The sequence below is a fragment of the Daphnia pulicaria genome, chromosome 6 (assembly GCF_021234035.1).
Source record: "Daphnia pulicaria isolate SC F1-1A chromosome 6, SC_F0-13Bv2, whole genome shotgun sequence".
In the NCBI taxonomy this organism is placed as follows: domain Eukaryota; kingdom Metazoa; phylum Arthropoda; class Branchiopoda; order Diplostraca; family Daphniidae; genus Daphnia; species Daphnia pulicaria.
The window spans coordinates 3,748,397-3,763,012 of record NC_060918.1 but is presented as its reverse complement, the minus strand read 5'-3'; the positions used below and the strand labels follow the sequence as shown (position 1 = coordinate 3,763,012).

The window sequence follows — 14,616 nt, the reverse complement described above, 5'->3', positions numbered from 1 at the left end:
CCAGTTCCATCAGCATTTCTCTATCGACGGATTGTTGTTGAGGTAAACTTTTAGCTGTCTGAATTCTAATCTTCCACAAGTCAGCCACCCTTGAAGATGGGTTTTTCTCGACAAATTCTTTTATTAAATACCACTGCTTGACTGATAGAACCATCTTTAACTAGCTATCAAGGAAAAAATTCGAGCTAATAGGGAATTGCGTGATAATTGTGCTACGCGCCCGGATCAATTAAAAGTAGCAGACGAAAAAATTTATAGGCGAGGCGAATTATTACGCAATTACCTGTTCGCTCGAATTTTCATTCCCATTATCTTAAGGTAAATAATTGCAGTAGTAAATATATGCAGTAGTTTATGTAATTTTTTTACTTACCAGATGTTTTGTGAAGGACATTAGCATTTTGACATAGGACATAAAACATGCTCCACGAATGATGAACAACACCACATCTTGGGAAAGATACAGCATACAGCAACTGTGATGAATTATTTCATTCACAGAGGCTGTATAGTAGGCCTACTTACTTTTTAAAAAAGTACGAGTTCTTTGGATCTTTATTGTTCTCAACCTCCAATGCTGGATTTTTCTCTAACTCCAATAAGTTTTCCATCTTATATTTGTGAAGTAATGTTAAGATTTTATTATATCAGAACAAAAATACTAATCAAAACTGGTTTTTAGACAAGGCTGGCAAGATCTTGCTATCAACATGAACGGTTCACGGCGTTTGACGATCTTGAATCCATAATGGTAAATATTTTTGACGAAAGAACCGATCTAAGAACCGGTTCATCATGCGGTTGAAACGGAGTAAGCGCCTGTGGGCGAAATGGAAGAAACTCCTGTGAAAAAGCCCGTTAAGACTCCCGTTGAGGAGAAAACAGAAGAATTGCCTGAATCCAATGTAAAACTCAAAGAAACTGAGGAAGAATAGATGGAGGAAGGTGACATTGAAGCTGAAAATTCGAGACATTTTACGAGCCCACGAGAGCGTCGCAATCACGTCACGGACACTACCCATCATCCTCACATAGGATTGAACCTATCGACCATATTTTATGAGCGATCCTTTGACCAATCAATGGCCTCGGTACTTATCAAATCAGGAAAAAGTCCTTCGCTGGATGCTGTTGTGGAAGAGAACCATCTTTAACAAAATGTATCTGCATTGCTCTGGTTGATCTGTTGCCACACCTAGAACACAAAATAAAAGTTAGAAATTTTAGTGAAGGCTGTCAATTGGAGAAAGGGAAAACAAACAAGAAAGAGGTTAAAACAGGAATCAGATGAAACTTACTGAGAATAATTTCGAAGAAAAAAATTTGACACCCAAAGAAGATTAGGATATTTGAAAAAGAAGAGATGAATAGAAAAAAGAAAAAACAGAAATGAAACTTTGAAAAAACGTAACTTGCCGGAAAAGGGACAAATCAAAGTGAGATAAATTAGCCATCTGAGTCACTATCTGCCAGCTTACGCTTTAGAGCCAATTTTTTTTTCAATCCACGTGATTCACTATGAACTCTGCCTCGTGTTGTAGGTTTCGCTGCTGGGCCTCGTGTCGGAGTTTTTGCTGCTGGGCCTCGTTTCGGAGTTGTATAGAAGTACTTTTATTGATTTTTTGATCAATGATTTAAGTAATTTTTTCTTCATTATTTCATTATATCAGTTTGAATTTTGGTATTAACTAAATATTTGACCTTGTACAAATGTATAAGAGAAACAAATGTAACTGGTACAACCGGATTCTCAGGCGAAAAGGGAGACACTGGTCTATTGAATGAAATAGAGCGAGATGTCAACCCATCTCACCGAATATCAGACCCCCTAGGGAAACAGGTCCAAAGGGAGATATTGGACAATCGACCAAGGGGACCATCTGGTTTAAACGGAGCAAAAGGAAACAAGTGTGACATTAGGAAAATTGGCTCTAAAGGCTCATTAGGGAAATTAGGTCCCTCTGGGGCCAAGGGTGCTACCTTATCATGAATATGCTATCATGAAACCAAACACATGATTTCATGATATAATTAAATATCAATTGATGTAGACGGACATTGCGCAACATTCATGATTCATCATACAGAATTTATGGTTTTACCTCAGGTAACCAGATAACTATTTTTCCACTTGCATCCAATGACGACAGAAAGCGCCCACCAGGTGAAAGAGAAAGCGAAAGTATTGAAAGGGAATGTTGAATAAGAATTTGGTTTAGATTCTCTTCAAAATCGGTCCACACGACAATCTGCCCGTTGTCCATTCCGCTAGCGAAATAAAAAAAAATAAACGTGAAATTTATCTCCGCCACTTATTTCACCGCCAAAATAAAAGTAGAGGCGTTCTTTTTCACAAAACAAGTCCGTTTATCAACTCACCCAGCACAAATAAGGTGTTTTTTTTACAACAAGAAAAAATGTGACATCCAGGGTTGATCTTCAGGGTGTGAACGGGTTGGTCACTGTCCATTGACTAAATCTACGGGGAACGACAAGTTTGAGAAGGCATGATCATTCCAATAACCAAATATCTTTTACATTCAGACATCCATCACGTGAAAAAGTGGTCAAATACTTTGTCTTATCGTCCCATAACATATCATATTCGCAATCCTTAAAGAAATAAATAATACAAAAAAATGACGATTATTTACATTCACATGAAAACGTTTCAACATCAAAACTCACGTTGTGTTTGAATTTTTTTACGACTTCCGGCTCTTTTGATTCGCAAATAACATAAACATCGATGTCGCCATTCTCTAAGAGGAAGGAATTATCCTTCTTTCGACAGATGAGGAATCCAAGAAAAAACCTGTGTTTCCAATCTTTTCCAATCCAGACATGAATGAGGGTAAGAAGATAGCAAATATAAAAAATTTATTTGAAAAGAAGGTAGTATCATAGGACGCTGCAGATTAAAAAAATGATAAAATGCTACTTCCTAAAAACAAACAAGGTAAATTTTGCTGTTATAATCTTTTTGTTTTAGAAAATATAAATCAAAAGACGTTTCACTTACACAAACGTAAAAAAAGACTTACCAAGGGATGAAAAAGAGCACAGATATTTCGTCTGATGGGTTCCCAAACGATGCTATTAATACTTTTCGGTAAATTATTAGAAAACAAAATTTCGCGTTTTAAGTAATCTAACGCAATGACGTGACTTTTATCAAAGATGGCAGCCACCGTCCACCTAAAAAATATAAAATACGAAATTTGAGAATAGTTAACTGGCTCTGGCTATAAAATTTGGTAAAATATTAAAGGATACACATTCCATTCCATTGCTTGAATTTTTTTTGTATTGAGACTGCAGAGATTATTTTTTTCCATCTTCCAATTAGAACAAGGAATGGAAAAAATTTCCGCAGAAAAACGAACCAATTGCTCATCAAAGCCGCAGACGAGAATCGGTTCGATAGGGTGGAACCGATTTACAGAAACTCCTTCTTTCAACACAGACAGCATCACTACTTTGAATTGACCTTGGTCGGATAGTAAAAACCGGTTATTTGGGATTTCAAATAACAATGAAAAATTATACTTACGCGAAGACAATTCTTTTCTCAATATTTTTATGACTTCAGGTAAATTTGTTCTTTCTTCTTTGGGTTTGATCATATTTCCAATCAAGTTAAAAAGTAGAGGCGCTAAACAATCTACATTTTGAAAAATAAATGGTAAGAACTATTTCAAATCATTTCAGTAAATGAAAATGGCAACATTTACGGCAATGTAGCCCCACAGGATCATTCCCAATGATTTTTCTTCGAACAAGTTCACAAATTTTCATGCAACAAATTTTACCTTCCTTGAAGAAAGTATGAAAACCTCCTGATATATGAAAGAATACTGAAAGATCCAGGGAATATATGTCGACCCTAAACATTTCGTTGGGAAGAATACAAGTTAAATCTAAACTTTCTAGCATTTCAGGTGCCATTCATAAACGACTTCCTCTGATTTCACTCTGAGAAAAGCAGCCATTCTCATCTGTTCTTTTAAAAAAACCGAGATCGGATATTTTCATTTGTACGGGTGTAGTCACTGAGATGAGCAGATTTTTAGGTTTAAGATCACGATGCACTAAACCATTGGAGTGGATGTAATGTAACCCATTGGTTAACTGATAAAAGAACATCGTGTTTTCAGGCATGGGGCCAACATACTTCCCAACGCTGTGGTCTTTTAGTGTTCCAGCACACAACTCTAATACCAATTGACTGCAATAATAAATAGAAGAAATTTAATTTCTTATTATTATAAAATAGGCCTAGATTTTCATGTCAGCCATACAAGAAACTATTGTCATTGGAATAACGGATGTCCCATAATTTCAACACATTTTCGTGCTCCATCAAAATGTGTTCTTTTGCTTCTCTTTGAAACAATTTTGAAACCATGTTTTGTAACTTAATTTCTTTAACAGCAACGGGAATGCCCTTGCATTTTCCTCTGTAAACTGTTCCAAAAGATCCTTCACCAAGTTTTCTGGTTTTATCAATTGTAACTGTTAAATGAAATGAAGAGTCGATAAATACTTGCCCGTTTAGAAATAAATAAGGGAAATGTAATTACGAATTGTAAGAATTCAATTCAAATGAATTATCGATAGTGTTAGGTGTACTTTTTAACAATTTCGACTTAGAATAGCAAATAAAATTTTTATCTGAAATTTATTCTGAGATACCAATTCTATTTCTTAGCAATTAAATACAGTCACCCTTCGAAGTTTCTTGAACAGGATTTAAAATATAACATGTTTCAATATATATTGGCGCAAACTATACCAGCGTAGCTTACCTGCTTACCCGCTTGTTTTCCTTTCGAAGTATATATTCTACAATAAAAATTTGTTTGAAGTAAATTGACTTAATACATTCCTGAAACAGTGGTTCACGTTCAAATTACTGTTTATCAGTTTTTGTTAGTGTGGGAAATCTGGTAAATGTGTCAAGGCCCGTTGGAAAAAAAAACAGTCAAGCGATATGGAGATTGAGAGTAACCTCCATATCGTCCACGTTGTTCACCTGGGAGGGAAAATAAGTTAACTGCAAATAGTTTTGGTTTTGTGCAATTTTTTTGGAAACCATTAATTATATTTATATTTACTCTACAGTGAGAAAACACCATAGCTGCGGATGATCCTCAGCAAGACATTGGTTTATTTGACAGACACGCCACAGGCAACGTCACTGGAAGTGTAGCTAGAAGGATTTTTTTGCGATCGGTAGTTTTTTAACGTTATTTTAGTTAAAATGATTTATTGTGACATATTTTTTTACAGGAAATGATAGATAATACAGCAAAAAAAAATTTGCTGAAATTTTTTTTCTACGACCGGTACCGGTTTATAAGATTTGTTTACAATCACGTTAGGTATATGAATTATAAACTTGATTTGTGTAGTTTCAGCTATTATCCATTTCTGCAGTTGGGAGTTTCTTCGAGCAAGACCTTACTTCCGTCATAATGCCTATTGATTCACCAAAAAAAATTTTCCCTTTGTCAATGTAGGATCGGTACTGGCAGCCGAATCATGCAAAGAAAAGAGTAACAGACAAACACTTCGTAATATCCTAGACAAACCTAGTTTTCAGAGGTCAGACAGCCCAATACACACTTTCAACAAGAAAGTGCTCTTCCGCTGGGATATTTTGCCGAGTGTAGTTGAAGAAGATAGCTCACAATTTTTAAAAGATTATAGTCATCCTCCACCTCCTCCTCCAGAACAATTTGGCGGAGGAGGCCGAGGAGGTGGAGGAATTGTGAGCGGTGGTTAACAGGTTACACATTCAATGGCTTATATCCAGTCAGCATTAATTAGTTGGGTCGCATTGCAGCACCAAGGAAACATTGATTCTGGACATTGTGATTGCAAAGCAGGGTGAGGTTCATGTTGTCGACAAATTTTAATTGTAACGTTACATTATTTTCTTTTCGTACACCATAGATTGAGTGGAACATGCTCACATGTTGGATTCGTGTTGTGGGGAGTAATAAATCTGTCTGAGGAAACTGTATCAAGTACTATCCAGCGATGGTATAATAAGAATGCTACCAACCACCCAGTATGTGTCATTTGTAATACTCTTTCTAAGTGCATGCTTTACATTTATTTTATTTTTGTGATCTACGTATTAATTTGTTATTTCTAAAGGATCTTCTAACAGCAATTTTAAGTCTTAAAACTGCTAAGAGAGGAACAATTTTTGACCAGAATTACGATGAATCATCTGATGATACAGTGAATAAGTTGTTGAAGAACCTTGACAAAGGAAAACACAGCATTGCATATCATAGGTTAATATCACCATTCAATGATAACTGTGTTCCTCTTCTAGTTCATACTCCACTTTCAGCAAGATTATGTGCACTTTATGACAAAAGTTTTGCACATCTACCAAATTCGGAAATCTATGCGCTATGTGAAAATCTTCTTTCACATTATTCGGTAACCCCTTACCAGCAACAGTGGACAGAAAAGTTGACTCGAAAACAAGCCAATGGCACAAGGTCAGATAGGGTAGTTTTACAGCTAGTAAAGTATTTGAAGTAAGTAGAACCCATTTAGACAACCCATCGAAGTCTTTGTTGCAACAAGTGATTTACCCGAGTGATTCTACGTTCCGATCACAAGCTACTGAGTATGGTTTCTATATTTTGACAAAAAATAATGTTATATTAATTCTACCCTTATATATTTACAGTTGGGGAATAAATCACGAGAACCATGGAATTACTCAATTAAAAAAATGAATGAAAGAGTTCAATCTTCACCAACATGCTGAGGTCAATGGTGCTGGATTGCATGTTTCTTTCACACACGGATATCTTGCTGCAACGCCAGATGGTATTTTCGTGTGTTCTTGTCATGGGAAAGCTGTGATTGAAATCATATTTTCTTTTTCTCACAAAAATTATACTTTGGGAGAAGCTGCCACAAACGACAAAAATGTCTGTCTCAGTTTAGATAAGGACGGAATACTTCAGCTTAAACGATCTCATCCTTACTTCTACCAGGTTTTATAATTTTTTGTTAATCTCAATATATTTTCTGGTCTAATTCTTTCTGTTTTATATTTGCTCGACAGGTTCAACTACAAATGTTTGTCTTTGGATAAAAACGGTGTTTTTTGCGTCTACACTTCTAAGGATTTCGGTTGCTTCAGCATTGATTTTGATGAGACATTCGTTAAAGAACACATTATACCCAAATCAAAATTGTACGTAGTGCAGGTTGTGTTCCCGGAAATACTATCAAAGTATTGGAGTGAAACCCGTTACAAAATTGCTCCAACGGATGAAAATGAAATTGTTAATATCCAAGTACAGGAATCAGCAGTGGATAACAATGGAAAAGAAATTAGCTCTATTCAAGTTACATGTTACATAAATTACCAGATGATAATAATGCTGACGTACATTGCGCAAATGAAAACTGCCGTGCTCACGTGTATCATAAGTTCTGTTTAGATGCCCTTGGTAAGAGAGGAATCAATTCAAAGTGGGAATGCGACCCAAGCAAGCTGATGAAAAAAAGGCAGCAAAATTGCTAAAAAACACATTGCCTAATACCAGAATACCTCTGCGAAAAATAAATTTGTAAATAACTTTCAGTGATACAAGTAAGCCAAAAACTATCGATGTGGTACGGAAAATGCGTTATAAACAAGACTTCGAAAAATTGCGTTAGTTGTCACATATCAATCCAGAGGAATAACGCTAGGTAGGAGGTTGATGAAAATCACGCCATGCAAGTCAGACACACAGGTATGGCAACTTAAGCCAAAAAATTCCAAAGGGTGGAAAGAATCTGCGGAAATGTGGAACAAAAAGGAATATTATTGCTGCTAAGACTAATCACAAGCACATGTAAGCATAAAAATTTATAAATTTTTCCCTCATGGCCAATAATCAAGTATCACGATCTTACTTTCAGGTGTGGAGAAGAGCACCCCTACATGACACAATCTTGTCCCAGTAAATAAAAATAGATTGTATTTTTTTTAATTTAGTGATGTTTTTAATTCTTTACAGATTACCCAAATGAGGAAAATTCCACAGAGGAAAATTCTGATGGTGAGCAAAACTTTGATTGGCCGTCTGATGATGGTAGCTTCCATCAACAAGATTGGGGGGACGAAACTGAAGATCTGGATTATGACTATGGTAACTTATAAGATGTTAAATAACTAATTCTAATTCAATAAATTAATCAAGAAAATGTTTCCAAAAATTCTGCAGGTGACGATTTTGATGCTGATGAATTTATTCATGAGGTGGAAGCTGAATCTGAGGTAGAAACTGACAATGATATGGCCGAACTAGAAATGTCTTTCGCTGGTAACAAATTCAACTATCATTAGTTTTAAAAAATTTTAATACTTTAAAGTTGCTCTTATTTTCTTGTTTTTTTACTTTAAGTTGCTCCAGTCTTTTGGAAGCTTTGGATTATTTGCAACTCCAATGTTCGCTCTACATCAACGGAGAACTTCCAGGAATTCCCTTCAATATGCAGCCAAAAATAGTATCTCTTAGTCTAGTTCAACGCTAGAAGAGAAAACACGTTTTCGTAAAAATATTTCGGGGAAGGAGGTCAATTTCTGCGCAAGAACATGTATGGATGGCAATGATGTTCATGGGGACACTTCAATGGATCAGGCCAGTGCCATTCAGGAATTTATTCATGAGGTAGATGCTGAATATGAGGAAGAAACTGACAATGATATGGCCGAGCTTGAAATGTCTTTTACTGGTAACAAATTCAAAATATCATTAGTTTTAAAAAATTTTAAAACCTTAATGTTTTTTTTTTTGCTTTTCAGAGTCAACTATTGATGACCAAACAATGGATAAGGATCCGGCCGACTTCATTGCCGAGGAAGAAAAATTCAACTTCGTTGAAGGTAAATTTTCTATAATAATAATTGTTAAAAAACTAATTTTTATTTTTTGGAAATTAAGGGGATGATAGCCGCAAGGTCAAAAGATCGAGCCTCGAACTGATTGAACCAAAACGCCAAAAGTTGGATGAATAATGTTTCAATTACAACGAGAAAAAACATTCTAAACGAAAAAAACAATTTTCCATGTTTTTCTTCCATGCCCTTTCTTTTTGGTTTGTATGGTCGACTCGAAAGTTGCCTGTTTCATGAATAAATTTTCCACTAAAAGAAAGCGCAAGAAGTCATTACAGAGACTGAAGGATGCCAAGCGATTTAAAAAAACTGGAGAAGAGGAACTTGCCAACAGTCTACTCAGATGATGATCTTGGCGATCTGACTGATTCGTTTTCCTCTCAATGCTCTTCCCATGATTCTGATGACTGGAGTGACTAGGAGGATGACTTCGAGGATAACTGGGAAAAACCTTGGGTAAACTTGGATTCCTCGAGCTCTTCGGAAACCGAAGATTAAGCGATGTTGATCACTAAAAAGATGAATTTTGTCCATATTCCCCCCATTTGTCTTCATTTTGAAAATTCTGTCATGAAATGGATCTTCCAGAAGAAGCCGTTCATGATGGGGAAAATAAAGATGGTGAATTGAACGGTAAGTTTACCAGTAGGAATGAAGTTGAATATAAATTAATGTATTTTTTTTAAATAAGAGGATGACGCAAAATCCAAAAGGAAGAAAAGTCTACAACTGCTGAAAGATTCGAAACTACAAAAAAAAAAACAAGAAAAATTTGAAAACCCTGATGGGTAGGTGGATTTGTGTTTGATGATGTGTTTTTAATTTTTTATTTAAATCTTATCCCTTTAACCAACACCTGAATTTTTTAATTCTGTACACTATTAATAATAAGAATGACAAGAGATTAGGTTTTTTCAGTTTTTTTGGCTCGTTCTGGGGTAAGACATGACAAGTTTCTATGCAGGGTAACAGATTTTGGAATGAGATAGTAGAAGGCGATGGACTTCCATCACTGGAGATTCTTATGTCACAGTCACGATACATTTCATCAACAACCACCTCAAAATGCTGACTCGTGTCCTGACAACGTCTTTTATGCCACAGTCCCATACCAGTGAAAACCTTTGCGATTTCCTTAAAGGAGTTGAGAAAGATTGGAAACTTGGAGGTAAAATCGAGGCAATCGTTACAGAATATGCAGCAAACATGAAAGCAGCTGTCAACTTAGGAGAATGGAAGCATGTTCCATGCTTTGCCCACACTTTGAACTTGGTTGTAACTGATTCACTCAAAAACAATTCCAAACTGAACGAGATATTGTTGCGATGTCGTTCGCTCGTAACTTTTTTCAAACAATCAAGCAAAGCGAATGCACAATTGAAAAAAATGGCGAAAATGGCAAATCTAAACATCACAACATTGAAACAAGAAGTTGCGACTAGGTGAAACAGCACTGTAATAATGCTTCGGAGTATCATCATCCTATCAGATTCCATCGCAGCCGTTTTATCCCTGATGAAGAGAACCGATCTCCTTTTAGACGACGAAGAGTTGCTAATCATAAAGGTATTGCAGTAAATTTAATCTTTAAAAAACAAGAACTTTTTAAACAATCGATTTTTTTCTTCTTAAATAGGGAGCTGTCGCTATACTAGAGCCGTTTGAGGAAGCGACAAAAGATTTGAGTTCCCAATGTTATCCATCCTTGTCAAAAGTGATTCCTATGGTTCACCTTCTTCTTTGCAGCATGAAAGTTGATTTATCCGCCATTTCAGAGGATGACAACTTTTACTTTGTTTGTCTGGAACTATTGAAAAACGACTTGGAGGAAAATTTAAAGCTTCGTTTTGAGAAGGTTGAAGACGTGCCATCGAAAGCACTCACAACATATCTTGATCCTAGGTATGGAAATTTCAATTTTGATTTGCGTTCTAAATTCTTAAATTTCTAAATTTATTTTCCATTTCCATAAATTCAAAAAGGCGTATTTCAAAAGAAGCGGTTCTGCAGTGGAGAATTCCCTTGATAGAGAGCTGAGAAGGGTTAGGTCTTTGAGAATCACTCGAGAAAATCTCCCCTCAAATGTGCCCAGCCAAATTTCACTCAGTCCTGCCTCTATTTTCAAAAATCTCCACAAAGAAACTGTGATGAAAACCAACGAACAGAGAAGAGGTGGCGAAAACAGCACAGTCAATAACATCCTTATCATCAAAGAATACAACGATTGGCCTCTTTTGGATGGCGTTGATCCGCTTCAATGGTGGAAAAACAGACAGAGTGATGGTGTAATGCTCCCTGTGGTTCAAATTGTAAAGAGATATTTCTGTATTCCTGCTACATCCGTTCCATCGGAATTTTTTTTTTCCAAAGCTGGACTTATTATTTCAAAACAACGCAATGCTATGAAACCAGAAAATGCTGATATGCTTATCTTTTTGAACAAAAACGCTTAACTTTTTTTATTACTTTTTGCCTTTTATCGTTTATCTGAATTGTTTCCTATTTCCATTCAACATTGGTTGTTGAAAAAAACAAATGACATAGAAAATACATATTTCTCATTTACAATCTCCATATTTTTTTCTGACTTATTTATTATTTACAAACTGATTAAAAAAAATTGGCAACGCTGCTTATCTGAAATTCGATAGATCGATACTACCCGATTTTTCCCGGAGATATATCAAAAAGCGATATTCGATAAATATCACCAGCTAATGTCCACTGGCTTCTACTAGAAGCCAGTGTACATTGTGGATGACAGTCGCAGTCCCCGGGGGTTCTCAGAAAAAAACGCTTGTTGTCAGATTTCTTTAAAAAACTGTATGCATTGTCCATTGCCCCCCATTGGCCTCGCGCGGTCGCGCCTACTACCTTCTATTGAAATCGAAAAAACAACAACCAGTGTTTCACGATTTCTTTAAAACGAAATATATTCAAGGGAAAAGGGGGTCACATTAAATTAATTTTTTCTACAGCCGAACTTGTAAGTAAAATTAAGCAAAAATTCACGGGACAAGGGGAAGGGCTATACAAAATCATGGTATAAAGTAGAAAAATCAATATGGATTCCATATACCCGAAAATACGTGTGTGTGAAGCACGTAAACAGTAGGGAAACGGAAAAATGACTGATAACCCTCCCGGTTCGTAGGCCCTGACCCCTACGGGCAAGCACAAGCACCGATTCAGACAATTCCTCTCAGGCTTATGGAGCCGATCGCCGTTTTTACTTCGTAGTCTATGCTAGGGGGTTCGAACCCTAGTCCCTAGTCGCTGGATGCACCTATTTCTAAGTGACGACTTATCCAATTCACCCACTTTCCCCTAATAATAATTGAAAAAGGAAATGGTTTTAAATTTCAGTGGATGATCACCAGACATGGAATCTGATGTAGTGATGATTAAAAGATACTGGCAAAATTGAACTCTATCCTCATGCACCGCTGTTTGTTGCAAATTCCGCACAGGCACAAAAACATGCTGCGCATATGGTCGCATTTGCTAGTCAACTTTGGTCGTTTCTATTCTCAACAAACGGAGCTCGTATCTAATATTTTACAATTTCTATTAGTGTGCTTACTTCTACATTGTTCCCTTCGCACAACAATACCCCATTTATTTAAATGTGGCGCAATTTATTTTAATTTCATTCTTATAATTTTGGTCATTTCCTCATTTGTTGAGTGCGTAAACACGAACGTCAGCGCAATGTCTTTAGAAATGCGTCTAACAATTACGTTAATAGGTAGAACAGTCACAGAGAACATAAAGTGAAGTTCAAGAAGAAATATTTTGATGGGACGCTGTACTGCTATATTTTTTTTTTTCATTTGTTCGTTTTGGAACTGATATTTTCATATTCACGCCTACTTTGTGAACAACATGTAATCTGTAGAGTATCCTGGGTGTTTCAAAGGTTTCAAAGGTGTTCGAACACACCATTTTTCGTCCTCTGCTGCACTTATTTTTCAAGTAGTCGCAAAGAATTAAATCAACTGTAATAAATCATCTCACTCCGTAAACAGGCGTAACATCTCAAAACACCCGAACAGATAGTACAATTTTAGAACATATTAATAGATGAACTAAAAATGTAAATTAAACAAATTTTGGAAACCTCTCTTATTAATTTCTCAAATATTTTCGGGTCAATTTCAAAATATGCAAACAATATAATGCGATTGGAATTTGGTGGCACGTATTTTTAAAGAGAATAAAGAAAGCTTGAATTAACCAGGAACTGTTAGTTCAATTCAAGGAAAGTGACTTGTGATATTATCACCTTTTTCGATGGCTAATTTAACTTTGAAACATCAAAATGTTCATAGCTACTGTTAAGTGTTAAATGCTGGTTCTGTCTGGTTTTTATGATATTTTTTGAGTATTTTAGTCACTGTTGTAAATTTTGAGTCTCTTAGTCACTGGCTAACTACTGTAAAATTTAAAAATAATTTTTTTTTTGTAATAATCGGCGGGGAATCGGAAAGCTCAATAACAGTTAATTGTCGCTTGAAGTCGCTTTCTTTGCCGTTAGGTGATACTAGTTACCATACTGATTGACTGATAAAGAGAGCCATCATTCATGAAATCGTGGAGCGCAATAGAAATATTCGAAAATTCCTTATACTGTTTTGAGGTTTTCTCATGATTGCATGAATCTTGTCTCATAACAAAGAAAACAATTTTCAGTCATCTGTTCATAGGGCTGTGGCCCGGACGTTTTTTAGCGTTTTTTTTTTTGGGGGGGGGGGGGGGATTTCTTCTTCCGCGGGTCGGAGCGGGTTGGGCCAACTGAGTGAATGGGTTCGGCCCGGGCCAACCCATGGGTCAAAAAAATTTTACCGGCCGGGTAACGGCCCGGGTAAAAAATCGGGTCAAACACACTTTTTTTTACAAACTTTAAAAAATTCCCTAAATTTCTTAATTATCTTCTTCTTCCAACAGTGACACGTCAATTCTGTCTTCTGACACCCCTGAACGCCCTTTTCTACCACTTATCCTACTTTTCATGCTACGAAATTATCGTAGAGCATTTGGCGGCAATATTTTGAGGCCGCAGGCATAGAGAATAACGAGCTTCTCTATGTGACTACTAGATGGCGCCACCACTCGGGTTGGCCCGCGGACCCGGGGGTTCAACCCGTCGCCCGCCCCGTTAAAAAAAATGCCTCGGTGGGTCGAGTCGGGTTGGGTTTTTTTTCGTTCAGCCCGGGCGGTGGCCCGGGTTTTCATCGCCCGGGCCACAGCCCTATCTGTTCAGGACAGGACACTGGCCAGTCGTTGGTATTATTCAAAGTTTTACATGCAAATTAGCAATAGTCCATACGTGGCAGATCCCTAATTAAAGACTTTGATTATTGTTTTTTTTTTCCTTTCGTAGTGGCAAAAAAAAATTATCGACTATTTTAAAATTCTGAACGCCATGTATAGAGTTGGCTAACGTCCGAAGTTGCCATTTGTGAAAAATCGATTGGACACGAAATAGTAAAATTTCTTACATGGCGGCTTACGGAGTTTGGCCCGTTTTAGTTTTAGTTTTTAATTTTCTCATTTAAGTCGTCTTCAGTTGCTATTCTTAATTAGATAACTACATTCCTTAGTTATCAGGTAATCTTTTAAGATTTATTTCCCCTCGATAGTCATTGTAGTTGATTTATTATGAATTTTTAAGTAAAAGGCATTTGGTA

General features: G+C 36.4%; 1 protein-coding gene and 1 long non-coding RNA gene across 2 annotated transcripts; both read left to right on the top strand.

Annotated features, from left to right (window-relative positions):
• The first annotated feature begins 6,731 nt into the window (after positions 1-6,731).
• On the top strand, positions 6,732-7,815 carry LOC124342518. Its single transcript, XR_006918899.1, has 3 exons — positions 6,732-6,858; positions 6,943-7,028; positions 7,100-7,815. It is a non-coding gene; the product is annotated as an uncharacterized LOC124342518 (long non-coding RNA).
• Positions 7,816-10,337: 2,522 nt separating this feature from the next.
• LOC124341682 (E3 SUMO-protein ligase ZBED1-like) lies at positions 10,338-11,379 on the top strand. Its single transcript, XM_046794613.1, has 3 exons — positions 10,338-10,492; positions 10,563-10,828; positions 10,899-11,379. Exons 1-3 carry the CDS (start codon positions 10,388-10,390, stop codon positions 11,377-11,379), a joined length of 852 nt encoding a protein of 283 aa, XP_046650569.1. The 5' UTR covers positions 10,338-10,387.
• The last annotated feature ends 3,237 nt before the right edge of the window (positions 11,380-14,616 follow it).